At 38.5% G+C, this 14796-nt stretch overlaps 1 protein-coding gene across 1 annotated transcript; it reads left to right on the top strand.

Moving 5' to 3' along the window:
* Window positions 1-6947: 6947 nt before the first annotated feature.
* On the top strand, window positions 6948-13788 carry swi5 (SWI5 homologous recombination repair protein). The gene is made up of 5 exons (XM_020638106.3): window positions 6948-7115; window positions 8626-8674; window positions 8771-8874; window positions 9093-9187; window positions 13304-13788. Exons 1-5 carry the CDS (start codon window positions 6997-6999, stop codon window positions 13366-13368), a joined length of 432 nt encoding a protein of 143 aa, XP_020493762.2. The 5' UTR covers window positions 6948-6996; the 3' UTR covers window positions 13369-13788.
* Window positions 13789-14796: the final 1008 nt, after the last annotated feature.

Genomic DNA, 14796 nt, shown 5'->3' with positions numbered 1-14796 from the left:
GCAAACCAATTAAATGGCAATTAAAGTTGATTATTGGTGTGTAAAGATTTTTGCAATTAGTGCTTTTAAAGGAAGAATGTGCGACTTTTTGATTCAGTAGATGCCTTGAGCACCAGCATTAAACCAAAACAAACTGCTGTTAGTGACGCCTCCGCTCTCCTCCAGCACCTCCAACCCCTCTCCACTCGCGTTGGCACTAAGGAGTGCCAACGCGAGTGGAGAGGATGAATTAGAACGCACCATAATTAAGCACCATTAAGCCAAAAATGTCCTCAGCTCAAGCCGCAATTGCCTGTGGCCTTCATTGTTGTGTTAGCAGGCTAATGTTAGCACACTTCAGTTAATTCATAGCTTCACATTGCACATAAATTGACACAGAATGACTCTGATCTAAACACACTTACGTGACAAACAAATAAGCAGTGAGTATGTTATTCTTCTTTTCTATAGAGCTTGACTAAAACAGCTTTATACACAGGGCCATCCCCGCCATGTAAAGATGATGTAAACACAGCTCCAACAACAGTACAGATGGCGGGACTCGGGCTTCTCACTAATTGTAGACAGTCATGACTCAAAGAGACATTTACAGGAGATATACCTGATAGAAATCAGGTATCGCATTTATGTTTAAAAAGTGAAGCCTCTGGATATTGAAGTGCCTGGGATCCCAAATCCACAAGCGCCTTCTCACTATGTAACTTAGGGTTTTTGTACATTATACTAAGCAGCTTGAGAGTGTTGAAAATAGTTTTACTCTAAAACTCAAATATTGTAAGTTTCTGTGAATTTTCATGAGATTTGGTTTGAATTGGACTTAGTTACATTCAAGTATTTAAAATTGCAAAATTAATTCTGAAAACCAAACGGGGTAAAAAAAAGTGAAATGTAAACTTCAGTTACATGAGCCTACACCTCTACATTAGTGTCTTCCTTGGGCCAACAGTAGTTGAAATCCACAGCTCTTGTCTATTTTGGCTGCTTGATTTAAAGTTAGTCCGGCCTTTTTTTATCAGTTAGCATGCCACATTGTTTTTTTTGTATCGAAGCTAAGCTAATGCTGGAGACGGTGGTCACGCGAAACACATACTTAAGTGAAAGAAAGTTTTACATGTAAACATGGAACAACATTTCAGTTTAAGTTAATACTATTTTTCAACTCAAACAGCCTTGTCCTGCAGCAATGCTTGCTGTTCAGTGTAATATGATGTTGGTATGTCAGCTAGTTTATGAACTAGGTTTTGAAGGTGGCAACGCTGTTTTGGTTGTGATGGCAACTCAGGGCCATACGGTAGGTTATGTAACTTATCAGTAGGGCATAGGGGCTTAAATGGGATGAGGGGTTTCTTCACTGAGCAATCCTCTCCCTCAAATTCAAAAAAGATCATAGCTGAAATATTTGCTTTGGTCAGAGCACTACAACACCGTCGAGACTGAGAATCCTGCATTATTTTTTAATAAAGATTTGTTTTTCGTCTCAGGATTGTACGGATGTCTCTATAAGAAAATTGAATTTGTGCAATCCTTGATAGAAAACAGCAGCCTAGTTCTGGTGCATAGAGTGGTGCATATGTTGGCTAATTGTTGTTAATGATGCTAAATAAGCTAGCATCTGTTCATCGCTTGACTCACAGGAGAACTAGTCATTGCCTTGCGGCAGACAAAAGTAGCTTGCAGGTGGACAGATTTCTGAAAGCGTGAATACAGTGAAGCTCCTTTAATATGTTACTTGTTATGTTAAACACAGACACTGTAAAAGATCACTCACATGAGAAAAACCTTTATCCACAGCGCTAACTTCTGTTTGCACAGGGATTCAGTCAGACCTGAGGCGACAAGGTAAGAGATCTGACAGCAAACATCTTTGAATGGGATTAAGTGACCCAACCTGACACTAGGAGGCACGCAGATGATAGTGACAATGAGAAGTCATCCGTGCAGGGAGGCTAAAAGGCCAAAACGGGAAGCATAACTCGGACGATAGAGTGAGTCAGTCAGCAAACTTATCCAACAATAGAAACACAAATAAAAAACTATTTTTGGAGAGGAAATCGTCGTAGTTATTAGAAGGATGAGTCAGAGCTTATTAATGAGAAATAGCACAAAAACACACAGACAGATGGAGGCGGTGAGGAGCTTATATCAAACCGAGGCCTCCCTGGCACAGACATGTATAGCCATTTTGTGATAGCATTAATACAACAGCACTGCTTCAGACAATAAAAAAAAAAAAAAAAACCTTACAGATTATGATGGATCCCTTTGATGTGGTGCATTCAAACCCCCTTTTTAATTCTATGTAAATTGCAAGCACACAAACAGGGAATTAATGTCACACTAGCAGCAGCAGTTCTCGGACAACATCATTCGCATGTAATGATACTCAGACGACTTCTTTGTAGAGCTAGACCATGTTTAGCATGCTGTAGCTGAGCTCAGGAGCTTTTTAGAAACCGCTTGCCTCGCTCCATCGGAGGAAAAAGCATCAATAACATTTAGTCTAAAAAAAAAAACCACACTGATATGATTGAGATGTTGTTGTAAAAAGTGAGGTTGGAGGTTTGTGACAGTAACCTTCCATCATGTCTGACTTTGTCCGACTCAGCAGAGTCTGCCTCATAAGGCTAACAATCTATCAGCTTCTCTCTGCCTGAAAGTCCTTCACACAGGCTCTGGATGCTAGTCTGACTTGGCTAAAGATAGACACTAATCTTTCCATCTGACAGATGATGCAGCCAAACCTCCAAAATTGGGTGTATATCAAAGATAGACACGGATTGTTAATGGTATGTGTATAATTTTACAGTCGTTTTTGTATGTTTATGAGTGTCTGTACTGAATTCGTATGAATGAGCCCTTCTGCAGCCATTGTGAATTATTTAGTGGCATTATCGCCTCCAGTGTAAGCAGAGCGGCATTTGGAGGTGTATCGATGTTTTATGACATGCTTTGAATCATCTAACCCTCATCCTGTAGCCATGCTCTCTCTCTCTCTTTCTCTCTCTCTTCTGGTTCATCTATCCCCCCTCCAACTCTTTAGTATTACAGTGTGTGTGTGTGTACTGTATGTGTGTTTAAACTTTATAGTCCCTGGCCATAACTCTCCAACAGTTGAATTTAGATGCAGTACAGAAGAGCTGCTGGGATTCCATGAATTATGGACATGATACATACAAGGCTCTCCAATAGCATTACAAGCCTGAGCTCCCTATCCTTTCTCCTCCTCTCCTCTTTTTGCTCTGCTGTTTCATCCGCCTGTCCAGCTTTACAAAGTCCTCTCCTGCTGTATTTTCCTTATGCATCATTTTCTCCTCTTCCACCTCCTCCCTCATATGCCCTTCTTTCAAATAACTCTACTCCTTATCTGTATTCCACACCACCTTTCAACTTTTGTTTCATTGTCAACAGTGGACGAGAAATAGATTGTCTGGATTTCATTTCCTGAAGTTCGGAGATATTTTATTCAGAGATTTCTGCCATCATATCTGTGGTGGTCAATGAATCTGAAAAACAGCTTTCTTACATGGAACGAGGAAATGTGTTTTTCCACTGTTTCTTTCAGTGTAAGTTCTTTGTGCAAAAAACGATTGTGTGAAACTATGACAAGAGAAAAGGACTTGGACTTACTTATGCAGGGAAAAAGTCCAAGGCAATGAATGTAGATAAAACAAACTAGTTGTCCAAATAAAATCTAAACTGACTGGACTTTGCACAAAAAAAGAACATATGCCGACCTTAAGTAAATGGCTCTTGGACATTGCTATTGCAAGGCAGGATACTTACTCCCCTGTTGCGTCTCAGTTGCGATGAAGAGGCGGAATTGTGGGGCAAAGTAGTTTCCACCTTGATCTGCCATCTAAGTTAGTAACATATGTAGAATGCTGGGAAGACGTCTGTGTGTGTGTGTGTGTGTGTGTGTGTGTGTGTGTGTGTGTTTGTGTGTGTGTGTGTGTGTGTGTGTGTGTGTGTGTGTGTGTGTGTGTGTGTGTGTGTGTGTGTGTGTGTGTGTGTGTAGCTCCAGCTGTGTGTCTCTTGTACTTCTGCAACATGATAATCATTCTCACCTTCAGAAGCAAACAAAACCATCAGTGATGTTCGTTATCACCGCTGCTGGGAAGGTGAAAGAAGCCTTTTTGAAAATTTTCCAGGAAATGATTGAAAATGAAAGACACAATGGACTGCAGAAGACTTTTGATCAGAAAACACTACACAAATGTTTAAAGAACAAGTTTAGTGAAGAGGTAAGAGGTACAGCTCTGTCCACAGGCGGGCGCCAAAATCAATGCAAGCTGAAGGCATAACACAGGAGCTTTAAAGAATTCTGATTCTAGAAAAACAGTGAACATGTAACATGTGAAGTCAGAATTGACACTAATGTCGCGCTTACAACAACAAAATGTGCTCTTTTCATACCTCTTTAGGAAAATAACTAGTGTAAAAAATAATTATCCTAATATGGGCAGAATTAATTTTTCTTCTACTGGTGAAATAACGACAAACTATAGTGACATTCAAGACAATAACATGAAAAAAACAAAGTCAGTCCTGTGACACAAGTAGGTTATAAAATATAAATAACAATATTTACTGGTATAAATTATCAGGGCTGAATTCCATTTAGCTGCTCCAGTCTCAGGTTGTGCATGCTGACTCACTGTCACACTGACATGACTTACTGTGAAAAAAGACACATTACGACACATAAAGACACATTACTCATGTTATTAGTATCACCACCTTTTCCTACAAGCATAAGTCAAAATGTCTGCCATTAAAAGGGCCTAAAGCTCGCAAGCGTCGAATCATACACCCATCCATATGGCTCTAATTAGGGTTAGCATAAACAAAGACTGCCATCACTTTTTGAAACGATAGCATGTTCTGAATTCAACAGAACAATCCTTTCTAATGCGTGTTCCTTTATGTTGGCAAACATGAAACCCCTTACCTCCAAGATGGAAATTACTCCAATTGAAAAAATAAAACTCACAATATGCGATAGGAAAAAGCTCTCCAGACTAAAGACAAAAGTATCTCTTGCTCATATTAAAAGTAACAAGGTTTTCTGTGACATTTAATAAACATCCCTGTCACTGTTCATACTGCAGGAAGTTTTGTTCTGTCTCCTACAAATTATGTGACTTTGTGTCCTCAATTAACTTTATTTGTACAAGAAGATACACAGCAGCTATTCAGATAAGAACAGCTGATAGGGTAACACTCAATCACACACACACACACACACACTAAACACAGATATGTGTCAGATGTGGAGAACGAGCCATCTTCCACAAATTACTCCCTCCCTCTCTCTCTCTCTCTCTCTCTCTCACACACACACACACACACACACACATACACACACACACACACAGACACCCACACATACACACACACACACACACAGACACCCACACAAACACACACACAGTCACAGACACACACACACACACATGACCGCATGCAGGAGCCATTACCGCCCAGTGTGTGTAATCTTTCGATTTCTAAAAGGAGACAGGCCATGCCTCCTGTCTGAATTTTTCATTCCCCACCTCTCTCTGTCTCTGTATAACAACTAATAAATAACCAATGAATCCTGTGGACATAAAGCAGAATGGACTTGATTTTATGTTCTCCACACACCAATATAAACTCCACTGGATACACATTTTCTCTCACTTTTCTATTTTCTATGAACCCATCTATTTTTGTACCACATGCTGTCTCTGTGTGTCTTAATCATATTTTTTTTTTTTTGCTTTTCCTTTAGTGTTTACCCAGTCAACCATGCTAGTTCCAATTTAAAACAATGTGTGTGTGTGTTTGTGTATGTGTTTTTTTTCTTTATCGATGGAATGTGACCTTTTGCTTGGTTAATCCATCATTGATTTATAATTAGAGGGCGGGTGGATTTGAGCCAGTCCAAGGGGTTTGGTGAGCAGTTCTGATAGCCTCAGGTAAGATGAGCAATTATATGTCACCCCATTGCTCCCTCAGTGGGCCTATCCAAAATGAATCTCTGTCAACAAGTGTGTGGGTTGTTCCAGTCAGAGAAGGAGAAGGAGAGGGTCTGTGTGAGTGATGTGATATGGAATTAACATTGATGTTAAAGGGACAGAAAGGAAGAAAAATCTACTTAAATAGTGTTCTGTTGCCATCTGGTGGTGTCATAAGATTTCAACCAAACATTGGGTTTGGAAAGTACTAGATTGAATAGTTTTTTTGTACAGACAGACCCTTGTGTCTATATTGAGCTTCTCGATAAACCATCCAATTACCATAATTTATAAAAACCCTGAATAGAAAAGGTCAACAATTCTATATATTTTACAGTTTAGGCTTAAATGTTGGCGTCAAATTTGCTAAATTTCCTCTTCATAATTTCCTGTTATCAGTTTTGAGCTGGTGCGCCACTTGTGACGAGAATAGAACCACTTAATAAGACCATAATCCTTAATAACTGTGCATTTAGACATGTAAACTGTCTAATTTTCCTTGACAGTAGCATTTAAAGTAGCCTAATTGTCACAGCTCACGTAGACCAATTAGGCCTACAGAATGATTTGCAAATTTAGACTACATGTTTAACATTTAAGGACAAGAGACCATTTTAATTCCATGCTTTGAAGTCTTTTTCTTTCAGTCTTTAGTAGCCTAATTGGTTTTTGGGCTGAGTCAAAAGTTAATAAAACATTTTTAAAAAACATTTTTTAATCTTTTATAAAGACTGTGTCAATATGCACATTCAAAAGCCTACTCTTTCAAACACAGTCCTTCTCCCATGGTCATATTTCCCTGATTGTATAAAACAGTAAAGTAAAACCATTACAGACATGTGCTCAAACCAATGAGACGAGTCGGGAGTCAAAATCGTCATACAAGACAAATGTCTCTAAGTCCCGCCTCTCGGTTTTAAGAACCAATCAGGTTTCAGTGTGAGTGTGTTTCTCATCCGCCGCGAATTGCAAACTTCCTCCTTCTCGTAAAGTGCTCTGAATGCACCAGAAAAGCATGAACACAGACCACTCAGGTGAAACAGGTGAAACCCTCTGTAGTCCGAACGATGGTCGAGTTTCGACTCCGGGGGGGAATGGCTTGAGGAAAAGCACACTAAGGTATTTTAATGACATTTATCCCAAACACTAACAGAGCTAACTAGCCAGCGGCTGCGTCTGCCTTCATTATCAGGACCTCTACGCAGTCGTGTTCCCCTCTCTCGCTGTGGTAACGCCTCAAGACCCCCCTTTGACAATATCTCTGTCTTCTTAAAGCTTGTTTTTTTGTTTTTGTCACCAGCAGAGTAAACCTCACACAACAACGAGCAGCCAAACATAGCCTACTAATACAAACAATACATCAATGTAATAGAATAGAATTACTTTATTGATCCCAAACTGGGAAATTGTGGCGTTACAGCAGCAGGTTGTCCAAACACACAATGAGTAAAAAACACAATGTTAGCAAATCTAAACACAATATAATATTAACTACAAAGTAAATAAGTTCTAAACTCAAAACTAAGAATGTGAATATATACAACCAGGATTTAAGTAAGCATTACTAGTCTTAAATAGGAAGATTAAATATGAAAGATTAAATGTAAATGTGCAAAAACATAGTAGTAAATGGACAGTATTGACACAAGTTGAAGTGCATGAGTGTAGACATATTATAAGCAGAAACTATACAATATAACGGCGAGTAGACAGACAAATGAAGTGAACATGAGTGCAGGGATAATTTGTAAATTTATCATGTGCAGAACAGATTACAGTATGGAGAGACAGATATTATCATGATGGTGAGCTGTTGTACAGAGTTATGGCCTTTGGTAAGAAAGATTTCTTGTATCTGTCCTTGTGACAGCGGAGTTAGACATGAAAAGACACAATTAACCAATCTGAACAGCAAATGTTTGTCAATATCATCCACACGCACATCAGGGAGAACATGTACAGCCTGGTGTGTCCGCCTCCAAGTCATTTAACATCCTCTTAAAATCATTACTTTGTTGTTTTTTTATCTCTGCTCTGTAAGGTGACCTTGAGAGTTTTGAAAGGCGCCTTTAAATAAAATGTATTATTATTATTATTATTATTAAACGAGAGAAGCTCATTAAGTTTAACTACGTTTGTAATTCTTTCCAAGTAAAGGGAGTAGCAAAGTTAAACCCCCAGTTGATTTTACTTTGAAAGTTTTACTTTTTTTGTACATTGGAGGAGCACGTGCAAGAAACATGTTCCCACGCCTTTACCCTCTCAGAGTGTCGTCTCTGACTTGGAAAGACAGAGCAGAAGCCTCCACAGGCTCAGTAAACAACATGACTGCTTATTCCAGTTGTTCAAGTTTAAAAAAAAACTGAAATATTTCCGACAAAAACACTAAGAAAAGGTCCTGAGATCGAAGATTACAAGTCCCTGTACTCTTCTGACTGATGGAGGTCAGAAGGTATGAAGAGGAAGCAGACCTCAGATAGACTTACATTACATATATAATGGCTGTTCTTGACCATTTGGAATTTCTTTCGGAGAGATAATGTTGGGCACATTTCATGTTAGCTTCAATATTATATCTATGAAAGCAAATCCTGTCACTGACAATAGTTTGCCTGCCCTCTCTCCGTAGAACTCCATACTCAAGGTCTAAGCCATTACACTCCAACTTCAAATCACCTGTAAGTAAACCCCTCGCCCTGTCTGTCACACAAATCTTTTTGGTAGTGCCTTATATGCTTTCCATTATCATCTCAGTATGTTTTTGCGCCTGACAGCTTCAAGTATGTGAGAGTGCTAAAGCAAGCCCTGCAGAGGAGGTGGTAGAGCTAAAGAAGAGAAAAGATCAGCTGGACACTGAGATCGCACAGCTGGAGGCTGAGTGAGTACAGCTGTTTGTATTTCTGTCTTTGAGGTCCCACTGGGATGGTATGTGTTAAAGTTAAAGTTTATCATTAAGGGAATTTGAATCAAAAGTGTTGATGGTTAAAATCCCTTTGAAAGATATCAACTTTTTTTTGTTTGTGCCTGGGGAAGAGGATTTCATGGATCTGCTTTTGTGTGTTGTGTTGTGTTGTGTTGTGTTGTGTGCGTCTCCAGGGGATACAGAGTAGAGGAGCTGGAGCATCATATTGATAAGCTGCATGAATACAATGACATCAAAGACATTGGACAGTCACTGCTTGGCCGCATTGGTAAGAGAAATGTTCACTCATACATTTTAACTCACTCATTAAAGTAGCCCAGGGTTGAGGCGCAGATAGACTAGAGATTATGTCGTAAAAGAGGATATATAGTCCTTGTTGATATGGGTTGGATTCTGACCTTGGTTCTTTGCTGGATGTCATCCCCTAGCCCCCCCCCTCCCAACATGTCAGGTTTCTCTTCAGCTGTCCTATCTAATAAAGGCAAAAATGGCCGAAAAATATCTGTTAAAAAAAGGAGCCCAGGGTTGCATTATTCAGTCGGCCAAGAGGCCTGTTTTATAACTGAATATTAAGATTCATACATAAAGATATTAAGATTCATTAATTCATTGGTAAATCTTAAATTCTCATTCCAACATTTGAAGAATTTCATTATGAACTGAACTGCACTGAAATAAATCACCAGTTTAAAAAAAAAAAAAAAAAAGCTTCTATGCTGTTTTTACATGATGTAGTCATCCTTACTGATTTGTAACATGAATCTGGATCCCATCTCGGTGTACAGTTTTCACACAGGTTTTCAGATTTTGCAGTAAATAATTTCTGCCTATGTGACTCACGACGTATAAATATATGGAATCACGTCAACCTGTTCATAATCCTATGAGGTGGTTGTTGTTGTCAAAGTCTTTTATATCATGGTATTGGGATTTGCACCATTAAATTCAAGGAGAAAATGACTAAGAATCCATTCCTTAAACGTGATGTTTTATTCTTTATTCTCTATACGTTCTCTGAACATGTAATTTAAATATGTTGGGATTGGTTTTAATCAAGGTTGTTCTGTGGCCAGCCACCAGGGGGTGGCAGAGACAATATGTCCCTCTTAATGCTGAATCAAATGCCCAGGCCGCTCTTTATTAAAGACTGGCTTAGACATTATTTACACAAGGCTGATAATGTTTGCCTGTAGATTGTACTGGTGAGCCTGTAAATGATTTAGATAAACACTTTATTATATAATTAAAATGCCAATTCTAGTTCCTCTCCTATTCGGAGCCAGCTCGATGACACCAACTAATAGAAGACTCTGAATTTTCCATGATCAGATGCGGTCTAATGTTGTCTATAATGTATCAGCATTTTTATCAAACATTAAATGATGCATTTTGTTGGAATTTGAATTTGAGTGTATTTTTTTTTAATAGGGACAATACAATTTAATTTAGTTTCAATACAATGCATGAAACTGAAGTGCTGCATAAAGATTATATAGCTATTGCTAATTTCCAACTCGTGTCCCTAGTTGGACCTTTGAAAAACCTTACTTGTGAGGAAACAGTGGCCGAGTATTGTTCTTGTTAGTACTTTTAATATTCCTATGTGTGGATGTGCTGCAACTGCATGAGGTTAAGTAAATCTGGAGAAGTTCACATATTTTACACTGTTGGGGGGGGGGGGGGGGGGGATCTTGGGTGAATCACAGCCGAGTCACATTATGGTCTGTGAGTGTCACAACAAATAAGACTTTTTACCTACTTTGTCATTTCCATGCTCACATGTGCGGTGTTTAAAATAAAACAACGTAAATCAGGTCCTTGAATTCTTAAATGTAAATTTTAAACATCTTATCTTTTTTCATTCTAAATGTATTGGGGGTTAAAAGCTTGCTATCCCTTTAAATTACCCTCTCTCAGTACAGTGGACAGTCAGGATGATAATGCCCTCTTAGTGAATGGACGTGGCGTTTCCCCTCTGACACAATAGCACTCTTTCACATCACACACACACACACACACACACACACACACACACACAGTACAATATCTTGTCTGTCATGCAGATGCATGCATATACAAACTGGCTATCATCCTCTCTTTCTCTCTCTCACTCACACTTCCACAAAGAGGTTACACTTAAACACTGAGTTGCTGTTGTACTGTATGTGCATATTCTGAGAGGGAGGAGATGGGGGGGGCAGGCTTGAGAGAGAGAGAGAGAGAGAGAGAAGACAAGAAGAGATGCCCTGCAGTACCCTCTTAAGACAACTGTCCCTTTCTCTCTCACCATGTCTGTCTGTCTGTCTGTCTGTCTGTCTGTCAGTCAGTCTGTTAAGGTCATTGTCACATCTGTTTAAAAGATCCTTCTTTTCCTGTTAAGTCTGTAAAACTATCACCCCTTAAACATTATTTTACACTACAGTGTTTTAGTATTTTTATAAAAGAGTTTGTCATCCATGCATGATTAAAGTTATTGTGATAATCGTTAATTGCTCCTGACAAATTCTCCTATGTAAAATAAACATTAGCATTCCTGGATTTCTTAAAAGCTTTTACCTGTATAAATATAATTTTGACACATATGTCCAAAATTAGCATAGCAAAGCATCAAATTGTATAAAAAATAAGGAAAGGATATGGGAACTTGTGAAAGGACAGTTCCTTTACAATAGTAATGTTACTGTTACAATAATCTAGTCCAGAGCCTGTGAGTAATTAATGAGCACAGCCACTGCAGTGACCGCCATCGCTTTGTCAACTGCCTTTTGCAGTTTATATTTACATATATATATATATATATATATATATATGTATATATATATATATATATATATGTATATGTATGTATGTATATATGTATGTATATATGTATATGTCTGACTAGATTCTGTGATTGACTTTTTTCTCAATTTTGGGGGATTAACCAATCACAGCTTCTGAAGCAACAGGGTCAACCACACCGCTTTACTAAGATAAAATTTAATGTCCTCCTAAATCACTCCTAGGCTAAATATCCTTTTTTAAGCTAAGTTAGAAACTCTCCGAGAGGATTCTCAGAATGTTTGTGAATACGGGCCCTGAAGTCGAGGAAGAACCTTATTATTTGACAAGTGTTAGCATGAAAAAACCCTCAAAGGGAACCAACAACACAAGCATGGCCTAGACGTAAAGTTCAGTGACTCGATTAGCTGAGGAGGTAACACCGAGCAGACACCTATAGTTGCATCCCCCCTGTCTCTAAAGCACTGATGACCCTTTATTGCAAAACTTCAAGTGTTGATGAAACTTAAACAAGTCTTGTGAACAGAGAAATTAGTTAAAATATGTTTCTTGACAAGGCTGTAAACTTTTTGTTATTTCTGCTATAAATTTCAGCATATTAACTCGGAGGATTGACTCATTTTTGGAGCTGCCCTCAAGTGGCCAGTTCAGGAACTGCAGTTTTTTAGAAGTTCAATGTTTCAATTCAATTCAATTTAAAAAAAAAAAAATATTTGTCCCCAGGGGGCAATTCAAAGGCACACAGAGCAGTAAATTAACAACAGTGCAAGTAGACAAAACATTGTAACCGAAATATAAAGTGTCAATTTAAATACAACTTAAAGCTTAAACTTAACTTAAAAATACAAAATATAAAGGAGTAGATATAAGTGGACAGTGATCGGACTAACAGATGTAAACAGATGTAACCATAACTATGTGCAGTAGTGACCAGATGTAAACAGAACTAGTGCAGTAAACGAGAAATAAATATATATATATACAGAGCTATGTGCAAGTAGGCAAATACTAAATGATAAGTTATTAAGGTGCATGGTGAATAATGGAACAACAGAACTAATATATACAATATAACTGTAAAGTTAAAATGAGATAAATAAAGTGACCGTAGTGCAATGATGGATAATGGATGGATGTTGACTACATTTCTCATCCCTAGAGGATGCTGCTTCGTTGATTCTTGTTTGTTGCCCACCAGGCACATACACATGGCTGATTGACAAAGCCATATCAAAACTATGAAAACTACTATAAAAACTATTAAAAGAAAGCAGATCTTACTTGTGTGGCTTATTTGTCCCATAGAAAGATATATAGTAAATTATGGTTTTATGGGCACAATAAATGTAAAGGTTCATCTGATAGTTTAATCTGCTATATACAGTAAATGACTCTCTGCAGGCGAACACTTAGCATGTTAAAGGTGCTGTGTATGCTCGTTTCAGCATGTACATACCTTCTGTTTAAAGTGATTCATTTCTCTGGCACTGTGATCTTTGTCTGTTCAGTGTTTTCTGGGATTGTTTAAAAAATAGAACAGGGGGAGTTGACTCTAATGTAATCTACTAGAGGTCCCTCACCCTCACTTTGCTATGTTTTGCAGCTGCTCTGAGGGGGACCACCACACGAGATCTCTACAGCCACTTTGGTCTGGAACTTGATGACTGAAAAGAAAACAAGGACTCGCAAAAGATGTATGCAAATAAAGCCGTGAGATTGGTTTTACAGGCCGAAGGGGGTAAAGAAGCAAGACAGAGAGAAATTTTAGCTGTGGCACAAAAAAATTGTGTTGAAGTAAAGGTGGATGTCCAAGACATTGAATGCTATTGTGACTCTTGCAGCTTTAAGCTTCTGTTAATGGAGTGAAAAATGGTGTACACATTGGGTTGGGAAGAGGGAATGCTTGAGTGTAAAAATGTGTGTATGGTAGCCTATATAAGATTCTTTGTATTCTGAAAATAATATTTCATAAATAAGGTACTCAGAGCACCACGGACATCATGTTTCCACTTTAATTATCTCTACATCCACTAAAACTTGTAAAAGTTGACAATGAATTGTACTAAAAGCTTCAAGAGTTGAACTGGACTTGATCAGTGTATGACTTTCACTTTCTGCTATTAATATCACACGTTTAGTATAATGTGAAAGTAAATAAAAAATAGGTCATGTCAGGTCACGTTTAGCCCAGCCACTTCTTAAAAAATCTTTTTGATGGCTTAGAGGATATTAAGCAACTGGCACACTCCTTCACAGTTTCCTGTGTGTCCCCACTGGGCCATGTACAAGTGTAACTACAAAGGAGGTTTGAATACTGGCTTACTTCATTTGAAAAAGTCCTGAATGCATCTCTGTAATATAAGGTATATGGATAGAAAAGATAACTGAGCTTTACTTACTTAGCAGAAAACGCAGAGTGGTGTTGTCATAAAACACTGGGTGTGCCGTTATCTGTCTGAAAACTAAAGTGTCTTCTCCTGTACTGATAACTCCAGAGTAGCTTCACAGCCTATACGCTCTGTAGACTCGTGTTAGTGGACATCTGTGCACTCGTAGTACTGGGTTTGATCAGGTGTATGGGCACTTTTATCTCAATGACAGGACAAAGCTCATCCTATGTTCTTAATCCTGACCTTTAATCTTCGATATCTCACAAACAGTAAGGATACATGTAGGTGAAACAGGTGACAAATGTTTGTCAAGGTGTTGTTTAAGCATACATAGTTTACATGTAGAATATTTTACTAAACATGCACAGGACACTTGGAAAACCAGAAAAAGCATAAACCAAACAAGTGTTTCCCAAGTATTTGAGCTGTATCGGCCCCTGGGGGGTGTGGGGGGTGTCGCTTAACCGTTCTTAACCCCACACTGTTGTTTACAGTGTTTGTTTGTTTTTTTTTATCTTCATTATGCAATACGCTTCATGACACACTGTGAGGACCACTGTGTAAAATGTCAAACTCTAAGCTGTCATTATGCGCTTCAGCACTCTTTATGGAGGCCTACAACTTTGCAGGAATCAGCAAAGACAAATGACAAAAGGACCATAGCGAGGTGTCAGCCTACCTTGTTTGTGCAAAAGTTGATTTGGCA

This window comes from Labrus bergylta, chromosome 17, assembly GCF_963930695.1.
Source record: "Labrus bergylta chromosome 17, fLabBer1.1, whole genome shotgun sequence".
NCBI lineage: Eukaryota > Metazoa > Chordata > Actinopteri > Labriformes > Labridae > Labrus > Labrus bergylta.
The sequence above is the reverse complement of the archived record's forward strand: the minus strand, read 5'-3'. Positions and strand labels throughout refer to the sequence as shown.

Excerpts from the sequence above, each read along its gene's own strand:
- swi5 (XM_020638106.3), top strand. The coding sequence starts at position 6,997 with ATGCACCAGAAAAGCATGAACACAGACCACTCAGGTGAAACAGGTGAA. Across the intron at positions 8,675-8,770 it reads ACTCCAACTTCAAATCACCT|CTTCAAGTATGTGAGAGTGC; the intron begins GTAAGTAAACCC and ends TGCGCCTGACAG. Across the intron at positions 9,188-13,303 it reads GTCACTGCTTGGCCGCATTG|CTGCTCTGAGGGGGACCACC; the intron begins GTAAGAGAAATG and ends TATGTTTTGCAG.